A 23,707-nucleotide genomic window follows, 5' to 3' on the forward strand; every position below is an offset into this window, starting at 1 on the left:
AGACGGAAGTGAGCTGAGTGAGCCTGAGGCGAGCCAGGGGCTACACTACAATGAGGAAGGAGATACAGAAGCCTGAAGGTACACACTCAACAGTTCAGGAACAGCTTATTCCTCCCTGCCATCCAATTTTGGAATGGACATCCCATGAACATTAACTCACTTCTTTTTTATTTCTATTTTTGGACTTCTTATTTAATCTAACTATTTAATATATAATTACTGTAATTCACATTTTTTCTCGATAATTAGGTATTGCATTGTACTGCTGCCACAAAGACAATAAATCTCATGACATATGCCGGTGATATTAAACCTGATTCAGATTCTCACTTGCAGACCCCAGTTAGTTTAGATTGGCAACAACATCTCCTCCACGGTCTCCATCAGCACAGCTGCACCACAAGGCTGTGTGCTTAGCTCCCTGCTCTACTCGCTTTATACATATGAGTGTGAGGAACAGCTCCAATGCCAAATTTAACTGTGCTTACTGTTGTTGGCCAAATCAAAAGGTAGGAGAGAGATTGAAAATCTGGCTGAGTGGTGCCACAACAACACCTCTCACTCAATATCAGCAGGAACAGGGAGCTGATTATTGACTGCAGGAGGAGGAAACTGAAGGCAGTCCTCATCGGAGGATCAGAGATGGAGAGGGTCAGCAACTTTAAATTCCTTGGTGTTATCCTTTCAGAGGAAGTGACCGGCATCCAGCATGTAAGTACAATTATGAAGAGAGCACAACAATGCCTCTACTTCCTTAGATGTTTGCAGGGATTTTGCCTGACAGCAAAAACTTTGACAATCTTCGACAGAGAGTACATCGACTGGTTGTACCGCAGCTTGCTGTGGACGCACCAATACGCTTGAAGGTAAAATCCTACAAAAATTAATGGATTCAACTCATTTTATCAAGGGTAAAGCCCTTCCCACGACTGAGCACATCTACATGAGGCACTGATGCAGGAACACAGCATCTACATCAAGGACCTCCACCGCACAGGCCATGCTCCCTTCTTGCTGCTGTCATCAGGACTCACGCCACCAGGTTCAGGAACAGTTATTACTCCTCAAATACCAAGCTCTTTCCATTCTATTGAACTGGAGAGAGATTAGTCCTCCTACTGCATTCCAATGGTTTTCCCAAACTATATCTTGTTTAAATCTAGAAAAAATCAGATGTGTCACTTTTGACCCTTCGGTTAAATTCGAAAAAACTTGGAGACCATTTATTCAACATTTTCATATGATGTAACTTGACCTTTTCTGAATCCTTTTTATTATCCTTAAATATCTGGATAGAGAGTGGAGTTATTGACATTATTGATTGTATCCATTGTAATATAATAGCCCAGCTTTGTTTAGTTTAGTTTATTTTTGGTTTCTGCTCTGGGGTTTTTTTGATGTTTTTTCTATCATGTTAAATATATCAAGAATTTGGGAGGCTTAGTACATTTGTGTTATCTATAGCTTATACTTGTATATCCTGTTTACTAACTATGTATTCCCAATCTCTGTATTACTATTGTTATTATGCCTATATGAAAATTAATAAAAAGATTTAAAAAGAAAGAACTACCAAGCTATTAAACCAGTGTGGATAACTTCACTCAATACCACTCATTTTCACTCATCCCATCACTAAACTGTTTCCACAACTATGGACTCACTTTGAAAGAATCTTCATCTCATGTTCTTCACATTTGAGGCTTTTTTTAATTATTAGTTCTTTTTTTCTTCAATTTGTATTTGCACAGTTTGCACATTTGTGTTTGTCCATTTATTTGGATGCAGTCTTTTATTGATTTTATTATATTTCTTGGATTTATTGAGTATGTCCACAAGAAAATGAATGTCAAGGTGGTATACGGTGGCATATATGTACTTTGATAATAAATTTACTTTGAACTTTAAAGTTCAAGTCTCCCATGACAACCCTTCATGTTCATCCACGCTCACACCAAACCAAAATCTGCCTACTTCTCTGCTCTTCAGTGTCCTTGTTGCTTTTGAGGGGGAAGGGTCTGTAGGATGCCTCCAATTGAGTGATGCCTCCCATTCTTTTTCTGATTTCCACCCACACTGTCTCACTTGGACTTCTGGTAAGATGGCAGAGCGTTTGGATACAATGGCCTCTTGGGGACCAACCAAAGTCTTTTTTTTCTTTGTTAAATCAAAGGTGGTTTGTTTTTCTGTTTTCATTTTTATGTGTAACCCCCTAGGTTGCCTCACTGGGTAATCAGCTGGCGTGGATGCTGTGTAATGTCCCCGCCTCGCCAAAGAACAGACAGGACACCACATGCGATTAAATGATTACAGTTTATAAAGACTACTATAACTAAGTAATTAATAACAATACAGTATACATGAAGGAAAAGAAAATAAAGAAAAGGCGCCAAACTTATCAAAGTCCAAACCACTTCATGCACAACTGTTGGAGCTCAATTACTGAAGTCTTCTGGCCACCATTCGATCCCCTCCGAACTCCTCGACTCGCAGCTCAGGACCACCCGAAGTGGTCAACCAAGCACATCTATCTTCGTCTCCTCTCCTCGGGGTACCTCCTGGCCTTGGACCCCCACTTGGGGTCCGTTCCTCACCCAGCTTACAGCATCGCGTCCTCTCTCTCTCACCCCCTTGCGCCGATCTCCCCAAAATGCCCGCCAACAATAATTCACAGAATCAGAAGAAAGAACAACATTAATCCCAATTGGTTTACAAAGGAATACAATTCTCGTTATCAGTAAATTTTAACCCTAACAAGCTTCCAGCACTCTCTCGCAACAAAGAAGCATTCCTACTTTTAACAAAACAAAGAAGCCATTTTGATTAACATATGCAGTAACAAAGAAAAAGTAACCCCCCTTTATACTCTCCCCCCACCAAATAAAAGTCATGTCCTCATGACTATTAAATAACTCACCCACTCTTCCTGCCAACACAAACCCTAACCCAGGCACAAACAGTGACATTGCTTCCCATACAGTAAACCTCACGCGCTGTTCCTCAGGCGCTACATAGACCCACTTATCTGGGAGTTTCCTAACCCTCCGACACATCCGTACCCCCTCACCTAAACCCTTCAGGCTCGGACACAACTGGGGATACCTCGGGCCCTCTACCAACTCCTCTCTCAACCTCTCACTCATGCCCCCACTGCAACTCTGAGCCCCCTGCTGCCCACAGCTAACCCTCCCCACTACACCTGACTCAGTGGGAGAAGGACCAAGGGTCTCTTTCTCAATCGAGGGGAAGTCAGCAAAAGGCAGCATGTACCACACATCCAGCACATCATCCTTCGAATCCGTATTCTTCCTCATTTCTGCGATCGGTAGCTGCTGTTTGATCTTCTCCAAATGGAAACACGCGGCCTGCACTGCTCCTGCAGTCTCTTCAGCCTCCTGCAATCGAGAGATCAGCTTCTTCTCTGGGCCCTGCAACTCTCGCCACAGGCTCAGCAGTTCTGACTCACACATCCCAGCCCTCTCAATCTGGGACGCAGTTACTCCAGCAGCTTCTTCCACCCCGACCTGAAAAGCAGCAGTTAAAGATCGGTCAGTCTCCAGTTCAGTATTCACTGCACTTATCTCCAGCTTTTTCTTCATCATGATTTCTTCCAGATCGACTTTTAGGCTTTGCACTTCATTTGAACTGTCGATGGTCATCTTCAGGTTCCCTTCAAGCATCCGCTTCCCTCTTCCGAGATTTGTCCGCAATTTCTTCACCTCTGCAAACTACCCTCTCCAGGCTCTCAGTTTGCTGTTGCCCTCAGTCAGACAACTTTCTTCATTTTCTCTAACTTGTAAGTCCTCCCACTGGTTCCAGATCACTCTCTCCAGTCTCTCCGTCTTCATTTCAAACTTGATTCCGTAGAGACAGTCACTCACGAGCTGCGACCTTCGCCAGCCCTGGCACGTGTCCAGAAAACACTTTAACTCTGTAGTTCTCAGCCGCACCTGCAACGACCTCACTTCATATTCTCCTGAGGCAAATCCAAATACCAAGAGATCATCCACATCTGCCAAAACTCCAAACACCTCCACATCCCCCATGGTCTTCCACATGCCCTGCGGGAAAGTTGCAAGGGCTCCGGATATGCCCTGTGGCATCTTTTCGGACGGGAAGACTCCTAGGGAATTTATAACGGCCGTCTTCTCCTTGTCGACCCCACTCATCGGGATCTGGCAACATCCACTCCTCAGATCCAGCACCTTAAACCACTTCGCACCACTCAGACAGGCCATCGCCTCTTCGGCCCTTGGGGCCATATTCTGGTCACTGACAGTGCGCCTCTTCAGCGCAATATAATCCACACACACGCTGCCTACGTCTTCCACGGCTGTAGGGGCCAGTCGCCACAACCTCTCTCTCACCAAGGTGACTTCAGCGGTCAACTCCCCTCCCCTGTGGTATTTCGCAGCGTCCACTAAGAGAGTCTCACCCTCAGATACTTCCTCCAGGCCGTACCACCACCGGCTCTTGTTTGAATTCGGTATCGGCCCAATGCTGCTACACACGTCCGCACAAGCAGCTCGAAACTCTGGGTGCATCGACAATGTCTCCAAACAACGCTCACCCGCCTCCTCCGGGCAGGCCCCCAAACACACCAGCAGGATATTGGTTCTCTCCAGAACCGAAACGCTGCCCGTCTCAACAGGGTCCGGACACATCAGCATTAACGATTCACAAACCTCAGTCACCCCCACACTGGCCTCCAAGAACTCCATTTTCACTGACCAACAACCGTCGTCTGGATAATCACTGGCACTGGTACCCCAAATCTCCAGTGCCCTCAATGTCATCAAGGGTAAATGCTTCCAATAACAGTTATAAAACAAACTGTACAGCAACTTAACCGGCACCCTGGTGTTGAGGATGGCTTTAACTTGGCTTCCATCCATCCGTAATGACACCCGAGTGTGTGGTCCCTTTAAGCCTTCAGGAATAGGGTCTGTTCCTTTCGGGAGTTCCTTGGTACATTGCTGGGAACATGCTCTCCCAGAGACCCCAAGCCGTTCCCCCACTGGGCCTCCTCTAAGTTTCCCGACACCTCTCGGATCCACTGAACAACTGAGGGAGGAGCTGATCCCCTTGACAGATCCCCCTGACACCGCAAGCAATTTATCTGCCCCCCTAGCCAAAAGGGATACCCTAAAAACTTTCCACCAATCTCCTGCCACAGATATGGCAAGCCCCCAGCTGTGTCATTTGACTTGTAGTCAAACCAAATGCATTTTCCCACACTTTCCCAGAACTGGCAGCTGACACTTCGAGATAATTGTACCCAACAGTTCTAACAACGTCACCAGCCCGCCTACTCAAACTTTCAAACAATTCCTGTCACTTTTCCTCAGCCCAGCACTGGCACTCACCCAACAACTGAGAGGTCCGCTCCGCCCACGCCACCACCCCTTTAGGGCTGGACATTATTCCAACAACCGGGCGGAGCCCACCATAGCTGGAACATACCCGCCAGTTCTTCCCTGCTCCATTAACAGCATGGACAGCCCATGGCCCCACCACCATTTCGTCAATGCTAGTCCGAACTCGAATGCCCTCCGGGGCACCAACAGCCACCCCACCCAACACACATGCAGAGATAACCAGCAATCGCACACCTGCAAAGGCACACCAGCTCTTCACCGCAGACATAATTAAAGAGGGCGATCACACAGCTTCCACAGAAATCAATCCCAGACGAGCACCCCACAATGTAACCCCCTGGGTCGCCTCAGGCTCGCTCAGCTCATTCTCATCCAGGGGGAGCAGCCTTCAGCCCCGCCAAACTGGGTAATCAGCTCGTGTGGATGCTGTGTGATGTCCCCACCCCGCCAAATAACAGACAGTGCACCATATGCCATTAAATGATTACAGTTTATAAAGATTACTATAACTAAGTAATTAATAATGATACAGTATACATGAAGGAAAAGAAAATAAAGAAAAGGCGCCAAACTTATCAAAGTCCAAACCACTTCATGCACAACCTTTGGAGCTCAATTACTGAAGTCTTCCGGTCACCATTCGATCCCCTCCGAACTCCTCGACTCGCAGCTCAGGACCACCCAAAGTTGTCAACCAAGCACATCTATCTTCGTCTCCTCTCCTCGGGGTACCTCCTGGCCTTGGACCCCCGCTTGGGGTCCGTTCCTCACCCAGCTTACAGCATTGTGTCCTCTCTCTCTCACCCCTTCACGCTGATCTCCCCAAAAGCCCGCCAACAATAGCTTACAGACTCAGAAGAAAGAACAACATTAATCCCAATTGGTTTACAAAGGAATACAATTCTCGTTATCAGTGTGGTGAACTACATATACCTGTCTGGACTGCTCCTGTGGCTCCTCCCACAGACCCCTGTATAAAGGCGATTGAGGCCTGAGCCCGGCCTCATTCTCCAGGATGTAGTGTTGTTCATTCTTCCAGTCAATAAAAGCCGATATCTTGCTTCTTACGTCTCAGAGTGAGTTATTGATGGTGCATCAATTTTATTGACTGGAAGTTAAAACATGGAAACCGTTTTACGTCCGGAAAGATTGGATTTGGACCCCCAAGACCCTGAAGCAGCTCTTGCCTTTGAACTCTGGCTTGCATGCTTCCAATCATACTTGGAGGAGGTTTGTGCACAGAATTCTCCTCTCGAGAGTCGCCCCAAAAGTTTATTCATTCATCAGGGACCTCTCGACCTACGAAGGGGCGCTTGATGCCCTCAAAAGACAGTACCTGCGGCCAGTGAACGCCGTCTATGCCAGACATCGCTTGGCCATGCGCAGACAGCGCCCTGCGGAGTCGTCCGCCGAATTTCTCCGAGCTCTACAGGCACTCGTGCGGACTTGTGACTGCAAAACGCTCACGGCGGAACAGCATGTGGAACTCTTGGTACGAGACGCCTTTGTGACCGGAATTAGGTCAGTATGTGCGCCAGCGGCTGCTGGAAGATGCCGATCTTACCTTACACTCGGCGATCAAGACGGCCGACACGCTGGAGGCTGCTCTGCACAACACTGACGCTGTCCAGCCGCGCGATTCCCCGCCAGTTCCGTGGACACCTCCGACTCCGCCGCCACCAGTTCCCACGAGCGAATTCGCCAACGCCGCTGCCAGTCGCGGTTCCACACACTCCCCGAACCCGACCAAGCGAAAGCTGTGTTATTTCTGTGGGCTTGAGAAACATCCTCAAAACCATTGCCCAGCTCGAGAAGCGACCTGCTCCAGCTGCAGAAAACCGGGCCATTTTGCCAGAGCCTGTAAGTCTAAACCGCGCGCGGGGTCGAGCAGCACTGCGTTTGAGACATGGGGGCCGCCATCTTCCATGCCCGGATGTGGGTGGCCATCTTTGCCGGCGTCACCATGCCCCGCCCCTACCTACCCGTGTGCGACCTGGGGGCTGCCATCTTGCATGCCCGGATGTGGGCGGCCATCTTTGCCGGCGTCTCCATGCCCTGCCCCCGACTCGCCGGTGTTTACCGGGCACCAAGACGGCATTTCAACTCTGGCCACCATAACCCTCGACCAAAGCACTCCACACCAGCTCACAAGGTCAATGATGGACATCCTGGTGGAGGGACACAGGACTAGCTGCCTGTTTGACACAGGCAGCACTGAGAGTTTTATTGACCCGGCCACAGTGCAACGCTGTGGACTCGTGACACGGCCGGTAAGTCACAGGATCACCTTGGCTTCTGGGTCGCATTCCGCAGACATCCGGGTGGGTTGTGTAGCGACATTGGTGGTGCAGGGCACAGAATATCGGAACTTTGCGCTACTGGTCATGCCTCGACTGTGCACACCTGTGCTATTGGGGTTGGACTTCCAGAGCCACTTCGAAAGTGTGACTATGGCATATGACGGGCCCCTCCCACCGCTCACTGTCAGGAATCCTCAGTTTGGTGGGACTTCGCCATATACCCCGTTACCGCACACACATACACACCGAACCACACGTCCGGCCCAGCACCATACCGATAGCTGTGCTACTGACACTACTTGCAGCCTCTCCACCCTCAAGATCCCTCCCCCATCGCTGTTCGCCAACTTGACCCCCGACTGTAAACCAGTGGCGACTAAAAGCAGGAGGTACAGCGCGGGGGACAGGGCCTTCATTCAGTCAGAGGTGCAGCGGCTGCTCGGGGAGGGGATCATCGAGCCAAGCACAAGCCCTTGGCGGTCCCAGATGGTTGTTGTTCGGACTGGGCAGAAAAATAGGATGGTTGTGGACTATAGTCAGACCATCAATAGGTTCACGCAGCTTGACGCGTACCCCCTACCCCGCATCGCGGATATGGTCAACCAGATAGCTCAGTACAAGGTGTACTCGACAATAGATCTGAAATCCGCTTATCACCAGCTCACCATCCGCCCAGAGGACCGCCCCTACACTGCCTTCGAGGCGGGCGGCAGGCTCTATCACTTCTTGCGCGTCCCATTTGGTGTCACCAATGGTGTTTCAGTCTTCCAGAGGGAAATGGACCGGATGGTGGACCAGTACAACCTGAAGGCCCCATTTCCCTATCTAGATAACATCACCATCTGTGGTCGCGACTGGTCGGATCACGATGCCAACCTCCAATGATTTTTCCAAGTGGCTGAAGCTCTGAACCTTACTTATAACAGGGACAAGTGTGTGTTCAGAACCACCCGACTTGCTATCCTTGGGTATCTCATGGAAAACGGGGTCATTGGCCCTGACCCCGACCGTATGCGCCCCCTGTTAGAACTCCCTCTTCCCACCACTCTCAAAGCCCTCAGACGGTGCCTGGGTTTTTTTTCCTATTACGCAGACAAGGCCCGCCCCTTGGTCAAGTCTACCACTTTTCCCCTCTCTGCCGAGGCCTGCGCGGCCTTCAGCTGCATTAAAGGGGACATTGCCAAAGCAACGATGCATGCGGTGGACGAGACCATTCCCTTCCAAGTAGAGTGTGACGCCTCCGATTTCGCGCTTGCCGCTACCCTCAATCAGGAAGGCAGGCCAGTAGCGTTCTTCTCTCGTACCCTTCAAGGCTCTGAACTTCGGCACTGCGCGGTGGAGAAAGAAGCCCAGGTCATAGTGGAAGCTATTAGGCACTGGAGGCACTATCTCGCCGGCAAAAGGTTCACCTTGCTGACCGACCAGCGCTCGGTTGCATTCATGTTCAGCAACCAACAGCGAGGCAAAATCAAAAATGATAGAATTTTGCGGTGGAGAATAGAACTCTCCACCTACAATTATGATATCCTGTACCGGCCTGGCAGACTCAATGAGCCCCCTGATGCCCTATCCTGGGGAACGTGTGCTAGCGCACAGCTCGACCAGCTGTATGCCCTTCATGCACATCTTTGCCATCTGGGGGTCACCCGATTTTACCATTTTGTTAAAGCCCGGAACCTGCCGTACTCCCTGGAGGACATCAGGACGATGACCAGGGACTGCCAGATCTGCGCTGAGTGCAAACCGCACTTATACCATCCTGACATGGCGCAACTTGTCAAGGCCACCCGCTCTTTTGAGCGACTGAGTGTTGACTTTAAGGGCCCCCTTCCCTCCATCGACCGCAATGTCTATTTTCTCAATATTATTGATGAGTACTCGCGATTCCCCTTTGCCATTCCCTGCCCCGACACCACTACCACGTCCGCCATAAAAGCTCTGCACTAGCTCTTCACTCTGTTCGGATATCCCTGCTATATCCACAGTGATAGAGGGTCCTCCTTTATGAGTGACGAGCTGCGCCAGTACCTGCTAGCTAGGGGCATTGCTACTAGTAGGACCACGAGCTATAATCCCCGGGGAAATGGACAGGTGGAGAGGGAGAATGCCACAGTGTGGAAGGCCACACATTTAGCCCTTAAGTCAAAAGGGTTGCCGGTCTCTCGATGGCAGGAGGTCCTCCCTGAAGCACTCCACTCTATCCGCTCCCTGTTATGTACGTCTACCGCATTAGGGTACCCAAACAAGCTTCCAGCACTCTCTCGCAACAAAGAAGCATTCCTACTTTTAACAAAACAAAGAAGCCATTTTGATTAACATACGCAGTAACAAAGAAAAAGAAGAAACCCCCCTTTACAAATGATTGCAAGACAATGTTGGACTCCAAGAACTTCAGGTTCTGCAGGTTTACCCTACCAGTGACAGAGGAGATGGACCGGATGCAGACCGTGTTGGTTCCTGCTACAGGAAGGCATCAAAGGCATCAGAGTTAGTGCACAAAGGTGGCATGCATTGTAGCTGTATGTGATTGCCCTGAACATTTCTATTGCAATCGCAAGACCCCGTTGGTCACAGATACTGTAAGATGCCACAGGCCTATTTCCCTTGTTTGGTGGTATAACAGATGGCAGGGGAGCTGTGTGGCCTTGGTTGTAGCAAGGACTAGGCCTCAAGCCACGAACTTTCCTGCTGCTGCAGTCCAAGAGAGAAGACACTGGAGGCGGAGAGGCATGGCATCCATGTTCATTTGGGGGCTGGCCTCTCCCAGTGGTACTGCCCTGCAGAGTTTGATCAGTACAATGACAAGCTGGATTGCATGCATGTGTTTGTCTGTGGACTGCCGAGAACTGCACCATCAATTTGAGGACATGTTACGCAGGGACAGGCTACCTTTATATATATTTTTGCATGATTCTATATATGCCCACTATCTTGAATGTGCCAGGTATGTTTTGTAACTTGGTCCAGGAGAATGTTCTTTCATTTGACTGTATTCATGTATGGTTGAATGATAATTAAACTTGAATTTGAATTTGATTGAATTTGATTCCTCCACAACATGCTCTCTTTCAGTAGCTGTATTCCTATCACTGATTAGCAATGACTTTGCTCCACATACTTCCACCTATTTTACCTTCCCTTTGAATCATCTAAACTCTGGAACAATCAACCAATTGAGTCCTTGTGACAGCCAAATCTCTGTAATAGCCTCAGCATCGTGGATTGATCCAAGCTCTAAGCTTATCAGTTTTGTTCCTAATTCTTCTTGCATTAAACACATTTAATCTCATCCACATGACTGTATTTATGCCCTTTCCACTGGCTAGCCTTCCTCACAGTCTCACTGCACAAGGCATCTCTCTTCACAACTGCACCAGCATCTGACCTGACACTTTGGTTTCCCTGATAATCTTGTTTAAACCATCCAGCAAACTGGCTCACAAGGACATTTGTCCCTTCGACTTCAGGTGTAAATAACTTTTTTGTGAAGGTCATACTTTCCCCAGAGATCCCAGTGATCTACAAATCTGAAACCATGACTCCGATATTAATTCCTCTAGCACACACTCACCTATCAGATCATCCTACTCTTACTATCACTGGTGTGTGGAACAGGCAGCAATCCAGTTAGAGTAAAAAATACTACACTTGAAATTATGCATTGGGGATTCCATCCTAACTCTCTATATTCAGTTTTCAGGACCTCATCTCTTTTCCTATCTATGGTGTTGGTACCAAAGTGTATGAATTCTTCTGTCTAGTCACCCTTCCACGTAGAAATATTTTGTACTAGATGTGAGATCTGACCCCTGGGTGGTAACATACCATTTGCAAGTTTCTTCCGTGTCTGCAGAATCTTCTGTCTGCTTCCTCAGGCAATGAACTGCCCCATTGCTATCACTCTCCTCCTTAAAAAGCTGCCTTACACGGTAACCAATGGCAGAGACTCCAGAGAGCAACTACTGAAGAAAACCCCGAGTCAGTGATTCAGAAAAATATCTTGACACATCGATTCCTGGCCGGGTTCATCAAGAGTCTCAATACAGATCGTGGATTACGAGACCAAACTAAGGAGTTACAGAATGAAAATAATTGTGAAACTAAAGGGTTAATCAGAATTGGGTTTATTATTACTGACATATGTTGTGACATTTGTTGCTTTGTGGCAGCAGTACAATGCAAGATACAAACATTACTGTAAATTGCACTAAATAAATACATCGTGTAAAAAAGGAATAGTGGGGCAGTGTTCATGGGTTCATGGACCATTCAGAATTCTGATGACAGGGGAGAAGCTGTTACTGAATGGCTGAGTGTGGGTCTTCCAGTTCCTGTACCTTCTCCCTGACAGCAGTACCGAGCAGAGAGAGTGTCCTGGGTGGTGAGGGTCCTTAATGATAGATGCTTGAGACACCGCCTTTCGAGAACATCCTCGAAGCTGGGGAAGGTTGTCCCATGATGCAGCTGGGTGAATGAGTCTGTTTTGAGACTAGACAGGGAATATCTGAATTGTTTAGCCAAATCTCAATTAATAAGGTATAGTTGTCAGGCAAAGTAATTGTCTTGTTGTGCTGCATTAATGTAAATAACAATTTCAGGCCACTAGTCACCTCCACCCAGTTTGAAAAAGACCCTCCACTCTGTCCACTGAAAGCTGAATTTCCCGTGGCCAAATATTTTAACTTCCATCCCAAGTTCTGTTCCGACATGTTGGTTCACAGTCTCCACTTCTGCCACAATGAGGTAACCTCCAACCTAATGGCATGAGCATGGATTTCTCCTTCCAATAATCATTTTTCTCTTTTTCCCTAGGATTGGGAAGCATGCCTTATGAGAATAGGTTGAGTGAACTCAGCTTTTTCTCCTTGGAGTGACGGAGGATGAGGGGTGACCTGATAGAGGTGTATAAGATGATGAGAGGCATTGATCGTGTGGATAGTCAGAGGCATTTTCACAGGACTGAAATGTTTAACACAAGAGGGCACAGTTTTAAGATACTTGGAAGTAGGTACAGAGGAGATGTCAGGAGTAAGTTTTTTATGCAGAGAGTGCTGAGTGCATGGAATGTGCTGCTAGCGATGGTGGTGGAGGTGGATACGATAGGGTCTTTCAAGAGACTCTTGGATAAGTATATGGAGCTTAGAAAAACAGAGGGCTATGGGTAACCTTAGGTAATTTCTAAGTAAGTACATGTTAGGCACAACAATGTGGGCCAAAGGGCCTGTATTGTCCTGCAGGTTTTCTATGATTCTATGTTTCTCTGTTACCATTCTCCCCATCCCCATTCTTCTATTCCCCACTCTGGTTTCTACCTGTTCTCGTCTGCCTACCACCTGCCTCTGGTGCTCTGTTCTTCCCTTTCTCCCATGGTCCACTCTGCTGTCCTATCAGATTTGTTTTTCCTTAGCCCTTTACCTTTCTGACTCAACTGGCATCACCTGTCACCTTCAAATTTGTCCTCCCACCACCTTTCAATTCTCTCATCTTCCCCCACTTACTTTATTTTCATTTTTATACATAGTGCTTAACCTGCTTATTTCCTCTAATATTTTGTGCATATTGCTCTGGATTTCCAGCATCTGCAGAATCTCTTGTGTTTATGAAAAGACCCATTTATTCCATGTCTCTGGTTTCCACAAAGGATCCAATTTTCCATCCATGCCAACACAATTCCTCTGATGTGTCAACCTGTCAGATAGCCTTTGGAAATCTAAATGCTGGTTATGCTTTCTGAGAAACACTCTCATTATTCCAGGAGAGATTGGAGAGGGGGATTTTCTTCGGGGAAAGTCAAAGGGAAGTTGAATAGAAGTTGACAAAGCTCTGGGTAGTGAATATTAGGCTGGTGTTCTTTTTTGGTGGAGGGGTCAAGGACAGAGGTCACAAATGTAAAAGGGAACAGAGTTAGAGGTGACTTGAGAAAAATCCTCTTATGATGTGTCACTTCAGTGGAATCAGCAATCCACAACTGGCAAAGGAAGCTATGAGAACATTTCCTGAATGGTTTCCTGGAGCAGTGCTTCATGGAGCCAACCCGGGATCTTGGATCTGGTCATCACTGATGGGGCATACCAAGCAATGATGCCTGTGGATAGGAAGCATTCTGCTGTACGTTGATAAACTTGGTAAACATCCAGGGGGATATGCTAAATTTCTTTTACCTCCCAAGGAAGTTGAGGCACTGGTGAACTTCGCTGTGATGTCTGTATGGTCAGACCTCGACAGGCTTTTGAAGATGTTGAGTCCTAGGAATGACGTATCAATCCTCTGAACCTCAAAAACTTTCATGTAGACAGGGACACTTGCACTGCACCCTCCCCGGTCCTGAACTCAATGGTCATTGACACTGGGGAAAGGTCGTTGTCATGACAGCATGTAATAAAGCTGTATTACTGTCTCCTTACTGTACTGCAATTCATCATAATTTGTCCTCAAGTTAAATGGTCCCATTGTATATGATACTCAGAACCACAGTGACCTGGAACATGTGCAGTTTCCCCTGTGTGTTAACACCATAAGACATAGGAGCAGAATTAGGCCATTCGGCCCATTGAGTCTCCTCTGCTATTCCATCATGGCTGATTATGATACTTCTCAACCCCATTCTTCCGCTGTCTCCTGTAGCCTTTAATGCCCTGACTAATCAAGAACCCATCAACTTCCACTTTAAGTATACCCAATGACTTGGAATCCAGAACCGCCTATGGCAATGAATTCCACAGATTCACCACCCTCTAGCTTAAGAAATTCCTGATCATCTCTGTTCTGAAGCGATGTCCGTCAATTCCAAGTTTGTGCACTATGGTCCTAAACTCCACCACAATAGGAAGCATTCTCTCCACATCTATTCTATCCAGCCTTTAAAATACTCAATAGATTTGAATGAGACACCCCACTTCATTCTTCTACATTCCAGGGAATACAGGCCCAGAGGTATCAAATGCTCCTCATACATTAACCCTTTCATTCCCTGAATCATTCTCGTGCACCTCCTCTGGATCATTTCCAATGCTAACAAATCTTCCAGCTGAAGCTGGTGCCGGTGAAGCACAGTGCTGACTTGTTGGCAGCATACATTAACTACATTGCTAGTCACATTTTTTCTTGAAAATGATCACTGCAATCAATAGCCTGTAACCTCTCTGCCAGAGTTGAGGTTTTGAAATGGCGTTGTGAACTGAAGTCCTGAAGATGCATAACGGTTGCAGTTTGACAAGTACAGACTGAATTGAGGCGACGGGGCTAGGGGTGATGGGGTGGAGGAATGCGCCAATATTTGGTTGCTGGAGTAGACCGATGCAATTTGAAATGGCAGAACTGAGTTTGATATCCACTTTCACCTCTGTTTACTCTTTTTATATTTGAAAAAAACCCTCTGGTTTCCCCTTTTATACTACTGTCTAGCTTACCTTCATATTTCATCTTTTTTCTCTATATGGCTTTTTTTAGTTCCCTTCTGCTTAATTTTAAAAACTTTCTAATTCTCTAACCTCCCACTGATTGTTGCTATATTATGTGACCTCTCTTTTGCTTTTATGCAGTCTCTGACATCCATTGACAGTCATGGCTGCAACAGTCTCCCTTTAGTTCTTCATCTTTACAATGTATCAATCTTGCTACTTCCGAATTGCTCCCAGAAACTCCAGTCATTGCTGTTCTGCTGTCATCCCTGCTAGTGTTTCCTTCCAATTAACTCTGGCCAGCTCTTCTCTCACGCCTCTGTAATTCTTTTTACTCCACTGTAACACCGATACATCTGACTTTATCTTTTCCCTCTCAGACTGCAGGATGAGTTCTTGCATATTGTGATCACTGTCTCCAAAGTGTTGGCGCGTGGCTAAGAGGGTAAGGCATTGGACTAGTGATCTGAACGTCACGAGTTCGAGCCTCAGCTGAGGCGGCATGTTGTGTCCTTGAGCAAGGCACTTAACCATACATTGCTCCTACACGTTTATAGCCAAGAGGCAGTGGTTGGTGCAGTATGAACAAGACAAGACAAAACAAAGTGTTCATTTACCTTAAGCTTCCTAAACAAATTTGGTTTATTACACAAAACCCAATCCAAAATTGTCTTCCCCTTACTGCGGGGTTTCTTAACCGGGGTTCCACAAGAGATTGCTAGGGGTTCCCTTAGAGATCAGGGTTAAAAATAAAAGTTTTTTGAACTTAACACAATGTGTGATGCTAGTGCTGACAGAGGAGGGCAGTGACCAAGCAGCCCGGTTAGCAATCTCGTTAGAGGTCTCTCACCCCAGTATTACAGTTTTGTCATAAGATAGGGAGGCTGTTGATAATTAATGAGAACTTTATTGCACAGAACAGAGGATGACAGGTGCTGAGGAGTGTGAAGTGTGTTTTCTGAGCCTTGAATGGACTAGCCCAGCTTGGGCTGTGATGTCAGCCTCTCCCTCCTGAATTACATAGAAAACACAGAAAAACATACAGCATAATACACGCCCTTTGTCACAAAAAGCTGTGCTGAACATGTCCCTACCTTAGAACTACCCAGGCTTTACCGATAGCCCTCTATTTCTCTAAGCTCCATGTAGCCATCCAGGAGTCTCTTAAATGACTGTATCAGTTCCGCCTCCACCACTGCTGCTGACAGCCCATTCCACACACTCACTACACTCCGCGTAAAAAACTTAGCCCTGACATCTCCTCTGTCCCTACTTCCAAGCACCTTAAACTTATGGTCTCTCATGCTAGCCCTTGGGAAAAACCTCTGACTAACCACCAACCAATGCCTCTCATTATCTTCTACACCTCTATCAAGTCACCTCTCATCCTCTGTCGCTCCAAGGAGAAAAGGCCGAGTTCACTCAACATATTCTCATAAGGCATGCTCCCCAATCCAGGTAACATCCTTGAAAATCTCCTCTGCACCCTTTCTATGGTTTCCACGTCCTTCCTATAGTGAGGCGACCAGAATTGAGCACAGTACTCCAAGTGGGGTATGACCAGGTTCCTATATAGCTGCAACATTACCTCTCGGCTCTTATAAACTCAATCCCACAATTGATGAAGACCAATGCACCGTATGCCTTCGTAAGCACAGAGTCAACCTACCCAGCAGCTTTGAGTGTCCTATGGACTCGGACCCCAAGATCCCTCTGAACTCTTACCATTAATGCTATATTCTGCCATCATATTTGGCCTACCAAAATGAACCACCTCACACTTATCCGGGTTGAACTCCATCTGCCGCTTCTCAGCCCAGATTTGCACCCTATCAATGTCCCGTTGTAACCTCTGACAGCTATCCACACTATCTGTAACACACCCAACCTTTGTGTCATCAGCAAATTTACTAACCATCTCTCCACTTCCTCATCCAGGTCATTTATAAAAATCACAAAGAGTAGGGGTCCCAGAACAGATCCCTAAGGCACTCCACTGGTCACTGACCTCCATGCAGAATATGACCCATCTATAACCACTGGCTCAAGGACAAGCTGCTTTAAAAAGCCATTTACAAATTCCATCTCTTGGGATCCAGCAATCTACCTGCATATTGAAATACCGCATGACTATTGTAACCCTATTGCCATTTTTACATGCTTTTACTATCTCCCGTTGTAATTTGTACCCCACACTTCTGACTAAGGCCCTGTGGAAGGTTAATTTATCTGCTGCATATCCTACTGTGCCCTTTGGGACAGGGACACATGAACCACGAGATCTCTTGCTGTGACTCCAGAAAGATTAACCGTGTTCCTGTCTATCTGGAGATGATGTTGCACAGAAGGATTTTTAGAAGTCAAGAATGAGGCACCTATTACAATTCCAGCTGGTTCATTGAAGGAATGTATGGTACAGGACAGACAGGGTCAGTTTGCACTGACAAGCAAGGCAGAGAAGGAACAAATAGTGACCGGCTGTAACTAGGAAACGTAAGCACGTGGTTTGCTTTCATACCATCAGCCAGTCCAGGCCAGTTTAGATAAGGAATGTGTTCAGTGCAGGCTGATTGATTGAGCCTTCAACTTTGCAGGGAAAGGAAAGGCAGAAATATAGAACCAAATATAGTTTAAGTTACAAATGTTTATTGACAACAGATGATTATACAAATATGTGAATGAGAGTAAGGAATACTAAAACTACAAGGAATACCAATCCAACAGTAGTGATTGGGGTTCTGAGACTGGGACAGTTCCACACTCTGTAGAAGGTCAGATGCGGCAATTACAAAGTCACTCTGAGATTATAAACTCTGCAAGCTTCAGTTTCACAGGGCAGTGGCAGCAGTGATGGAGAGATGCTCCTGTGCTGGGATCGGTGTCCAGGGAAAATCCCAGAAAAAGGGTGTAGACTGGATCGAAAATGAAACAGGCAGTGGGAAGGACCCCAGAGAGAGATGTGTTATAGTGGAAATGAGAGAGTGGGGACACAGAATTGAGAAAGAGGGGCGGGATTTACAATACTGTGTGACAGGAAGTGGTTGAGAAATACACACAATTTTAGAGCAGATTAAAGCCACATTAATTGTCAAAACAAAAACTAAGGTTAAAGTAACATGGCTGCAGGGTGTCCAGAACTGGGTGCTTCACATTTAAAAGTTATCAATTCCCACAGAATAAGTCAAAAGGAGGCAAGAGAGTGCTTTTGATCAGAGTCGTGCTCTCTGGAGATATAGATGCATTAGTCACTGATGCGGCTTCTGTTGAAGAGGAAATAATGAACACGAGGACACGGGGGGTGGGGAGGAAGGAATAGGTGGGGCTGGTCTATAGACTTCAGACTGTGTTTGAATGTACAGCTCTTAAGCAGAACTTTACAGAACCTAATCAGAGATAGGCTGTTTTTTATTAGGTGATGTGTATCGAGGGAGAATTAAACAGAGACACTTGGTAAAGGATATGAGGAAGTAGTGACTGCAACATGGTAGAATTCTAGTTCGAGCTGAGGGGGAACTCAGGTCCAAGATGAAGACAATGACAACAAATACAATGATAATGATGTGACACTCCAGTTGCAAAGGGGGACCAAACAAATCAGCTGACAGTCAGGTCAGTAGATGGACAATGACAGATAGACAGTTGCCCCATAATTCTCAACAGAATTGTACCCCAATCACAGACAGCGATTCCATCGGGAAGAGGAACAATCCATGGTTGACAAGGAATGTCAAGGACATGTTAAACAGGAATGGGAAGTAGGAGGGGACATGGAGGGAAGGAATAGGCAGGGGAGAAGAAGGACCAGAGTGGGGATAAGAGGAAGTGGGGGAGGGGAAATAAATTTGTTTACCAGCAGAGAAATCAATATTCATGCCATTAAATTGAAGGCTTTCCAGATGGAATATGAGGTGTTGCTCCTCCACCCTGAGGTTGGCACAAGGGGAGGCCATGCACCAACATGTTGCAAGGGGAATGGGAAGTGGCATTAAAATGTTGAGCTACTGGGAAGTCCCACTTGTAGTGGATGGTGCAGGGTGCTCGATGAAATTGTCCCCCAATTTACGATGGGTCTCTTCCTTTATTTCCCACTCTGACATTTTATTTCTTTTCACCTGCCTCTCATTTCACTGAGTTCCCTCGTCCTTCCCTTTCTCCTATGGTCCACTCTCCTCTTCCATCAGATTGCTTCTTCTGCAGCCCATGAACTTTCCCATGCTCCTGGCTTCACATATCACCTTCCAGAAAGCCTCTTGCTCCTTCCCCCACCCCCACACCATTTTGTTCTGGCACTTCCCCTTTCCTTCTCAGTCCTGAAGAAGAATCTTGGCCTGGGGTGAAGGAGTCTGAGGGGTGACTCGATGGGCTGAATGGCCTAATTCTGCTCCTATTTCTTATGGTATACAGGATTATAAGAGGGATAGGTCAGGTAAAAACAATTTTGTTCCTGTTTACCATGAGGAATCTCAACAACAATGGTGTATAAAGCAAAGGGGGTTTAAAAGGGAACAAATAAACAGGTTTTCTTTATTCAAATAGTCACTGATATCTAGAAAATTACACCAGAAGAGGTGTTGGAATCACTTCATTTCAGAGGCATCTAGATGGACAACTAAATGAGGAAATTTATCAAGACAGAGAAAGACACGGACATATTGCAGAAGCTGGGATTAGTGTGGATGGTCATAAAATGTCAGCATGGGTGTGGTGGGTTGAAGGACCCATGTTACAGCGCCAGTGATCACCGATCTGGGTTCGATTCCCATCACTGCCTGTAAGGAATCTGTACTTTCTCCCCGTGAACACTTGGTTTTCCTCCGGATGCTGCGGTTTCCTCCACCTTCCAAAGACAGACAGGTGAGTGGGTTGTGGGCAACACTGCCTGGCTGCCCAGCATGTAGTATATAGTGATGGCTTCACTATATGTTTCAACGTACACGTGATAAATAAATGTATTATTTCAGAATAGTGACTTTATGGAGAGCAGACTGAGCAAATGATCAATGGTGGATGGAGAAAGGGGTTTCAGGTCTCACCGAGGACACAGCTGAGGAGCTACAGCATTGACACATTCCACTGGGAACAACATGCCCTGTGTCATCCTGTCTGACCTCCCCACCGAGACAGCAGTGCTCACTCGTATCAGCAATGAGACTGGGGCTGGACAGTCGTGTAGTGGTTAGCACAACACGTTACAGTACCAGTGAAATGGGCTCAATTCCCATCACTGCCTGTTAGGAGTTTGTATGTTCTCCCCGTGACTGTATGGGTTTCCTCCAGGTCTTCTGGTTTCCTCCCACAGTCCGAAGATGTAGGTTTGTAGGTTAATCGGTCTTTGTAAATTGTCCTGTGATTAAATCAGGGGATTGCCGGGTGTGCATTTGGGAGGGGTCATTCCACGCTGTGTTTCAATGAATAAATAAATAAATGGGGATCTGGAAAATGGTAAACCACTGTTACCCAAATATCTCCATACCCCATTAGCTGTGTGAAGGAAAGAGGGCCCAGACTGGTCTAACTGGCCATTTCCATCTCTACATACACTGTCTCACCATCTTACACAAGTGAGCAACAAACAACAAAAGGACACCCAGGACAAACTTCTCATTTCCCTGCTGTCCGTGGAATGCTGTCCAATGCCAGATGTGGGACTGTGCCACTGAAGATGCAGGTAGATGAGCAGCTGGAGAATATCTGGGTCCAGGGGATTTGCTCCATCAGCTCCCGACCCCCATGCATGTACAGTGGCTGCAGCATGTGTTTGTGGACCTGTACACTGAGTGTGGGAGTGACGTTGTCCAGTCTGACACTGGGGTCTGATGCAAAGTTCATAGAATTGTGAAGCATGCTGGACTAGATCAAGTTCTACCTGCTCCTCCCACCTTAATTAAATTTCATCCTTCTTTACAATCCATAAATACTCTGGTAGTTTTTAGCCTCTCAAAGCTTACAGGAACTTCCTTTTCCTTTGTGACTGAATTCATTTCTCTTCTTATCCAAGGATCCCTTACTTTGCTGTCCCCAATCCTTCCTTCTTACCAGAGAATCCTGTCCTAAACTGTGCAGTCGGTCTTTAAACACTCAACATGTCAGGTGTAGACTTGTCCAAAATCACCTGACCCTAATTGACTTTCCTTAGTTTCTGCCTAATATCATAAATAGTCCTGATTCTTATACTTATTTTTAGCTATCTTAAAATCTAAGAGGTTGTGGTCACTATTCTCTGATTGTTAACTTGAAATTTTGTCGAAGTTTTTAGAAGGTCCATCAACTGTGGATTTAGCCACCAGGGCTGAAAATATGGATCAAGAATGTAATTTGTACTTTCACAGACTGACAGACATGACAGTCACTGACCATGACCTTCTCGACCTCCGTATGTAACAGTGCCCACGGCCATTTCAGAGCACAGTGCAGAATTGACCCCTGTGGGTGTGGAGTCACCTCTGGACCAGTCCAGGTCAGCAGGGTCACCATCTGCACATCACACACTGGGATTAACAAGTGCAGACAATGTAGCTTTGAAATATTTACTCACCATGACACCTCCTGATGCTCTGTTTGACTTTGTTCATCGCTTCCACGTTGCTGGGAACCTCCTGAATCTCATCAGGAGAATTGCAGAGAATTCGCACAATCACGGTGTTGGCATCAAACATTCCCTGGTGAGCAACTTCGACTGGTTTATACAGATTATCCAAAGATTTTTCTGACAGGATCACAATCCAGTTGTCCTTTTTCACCCTTTGTTTCTCTGTGGTGGAATTACACAGATTTCATTCCCCAGGTTCTGTTTATTACATTTATTCCTGGACAACACAATCGGGAGGAGAAACGTCCGAGTGACCCAGTAGGAGACTGTGCTACCCAACCAGTTATGTGATCAGACTTTCCAATGGATCCCTGAACGTTCAGTAGCCACCGTGAACTTTCCTCCATGGCTCACTCATGATTCTGTATGATGAGGTCTCTTTCTTCTGATCTTCTTCAGTCATAAGATTCAGTAAGCTAGTCTCCACTGTGTGACCTCCATGACACTTTATGATCAATTTTCCACTTACTCAATCAGGAGCTGTGGATATCACTGATCCAAGTTACTCACCTTTGGTGCTGCTCCCCAGTGTTCACTTAGAGGTGAAAGAACAACTTGGACCAGGACAATCTACAGTAATGCTACTCATGGTCTTGGGCTATATTATTTCTTTTCTTCATTCCTATGCGTTTCTGAAATCAGAACCATATTTAGCAATACAGTGCAGAAAAGGCCCTTTGGGCTCCTTGAGCCACGTCACCCAGTAACCCTGAATAAACCCACTTAACCCTACCCTGATCCCAGGAGAGCTTACAATGACCAATTAACCTACTCAGTAGGTGTTTGGTCTGAGGGAGGGCACAAGATGACCTGAACATTCCACAGGGAGGAAGTACAGAGACTCCGATTAGAACAGGACCAGAATTGAACTCCAAACTTAAGAACGAATTCAGCAGGGCTAACGAAAAGCACAAAGTTGTCCTAGCAGACAAGCTGAAGGAGAATCTTAAGGGATTCTACTGATATGTACGTACAGTGTAAAAGGATTGCAAGGGACAAAATTCATCTCCTGCTTGATCAGAATGGTAATCTACGCATGCAGACAAGAGAGATGGAGGAAATCCGAAATAGATTGTTCGCATCTGTATTTACTTGGGCGATGGACATAGAATCTGCAGGAGTGAGGCAAAGCAGCAGCGAGATCATAAATCCTATAAAGATTACAGAGAAGGGGTTTTCTGTCTTGAGGCAAATTAGGGTGGATAAATCCCCAGGGCCTGTCAATGTGTTTTCTCGGACTCTGTGAGGGGGCAAGCGTAGAAACTGCAGGGGCCCTGGCAGAGACTCTTAAATGACCCTTCGCTACAGGTGAGGTAGCAGAGGATTCTATGATAACTAATGTTGTTCTGCTGTTTAAAAATGCTCTCAGAATAAACCATGAAATTGTAAGCCAGTGAGTCTGACATCAGTAGTGGGATAGTTATTGCTAGGTATTCTAAGGGACAGGATATAAGAGTATTTGGATAGACAGATACTGATTAGGGTTAGTCAGCATTGCTTTGTGGGTGGGTGGTCATGACTAACCAATCTTCGAGTTTTTCAAGGAAGTTACCAGGCAAGTGGATGAAGGCAAGGCAGTGAATGTTCTCTACGTGGACTTCAGTCAGGCTTTTGATGAGGTTCCCCATGGGAGGTTAGCTAAGAAGGTTCAGTCACTTGGCATTCAAGATGAGATGGTAAATAGGATTGAAGATTGGCTTTGCAGGAGAAACTGGAAAGTGATATTAGATGGTTGTGTCTCTGAGTGGAGGCTTGTGACTACTGGAGTGCTGCAAGGATCAGTGCTGGGTCCATTGTTTGTCATCAATATCAATGATCAGGATGATAATATGGTTAACCGGATCAGCAAATTTACAGATAAGACCAAGACTGGGAGAAAAGTGGACAGCAAGGAAAACTGACACAGCCTGCAGTGGGCTCTGGATCAGCCGCACAAGTGCTGAGAAACGGTGAATGGAGCTTAGTGCAGACAAGTGTGAGTGTTGCACTTTTACTCCTCACAATTATGAGTACAGATAGGGTAACTGCAAGCAGGCTTTT

At 46.4% G+C, this 23,707-nt stretch overlaps 2 protein-coding genes across 2 annotated transcripts in view; one reads left to right on the forward strand and one right to left on the reverse strand.

The window, feature by feature from the left end:
- LOC140732106 (uncharacterized) overlaps positions 1-23,707 on the forward strand; it is an 843,203-nt gene that overhangs the window by 786,309 nt on the left and 33,187 nt on the right. The gene's annotated exons all lie outside the window — the stretch shown is intronic.
- Positions 1-23,707, reverse strand: part of LOC140736269 (uncharacterized) — a 61,347-nt gene that overhangs the window by 24,791 nt on the left and 12,849 nt on the right. Inside the window, exon 4 of the mRNA XM_073062217.1 lies at positions 21,614-21,829. Within this exon, the coding sequence (XP_072918318.1) occupies positions 21,614-21,829 (216 nt within the window). The remainder of the gene's footprint in view (positions 1-21,613; positions 21,830-23,707) is intronic.

Source organism: Hemitrygon akajei, chromosome 1 (genome assembly GCF_048418815.1).
Source record: "Hemitrygon akajei chromosome 1, sHemAka1.3, whole genome shotgun sequence".
In the NCBI taxonomy this organism is placed as follows: Eukaryota; Metazoa; Chordata; class Chondrichthyes; order Myliobatiformes; family Dasyatidae; genus Hemitrygon; species Hemitrygon akajei.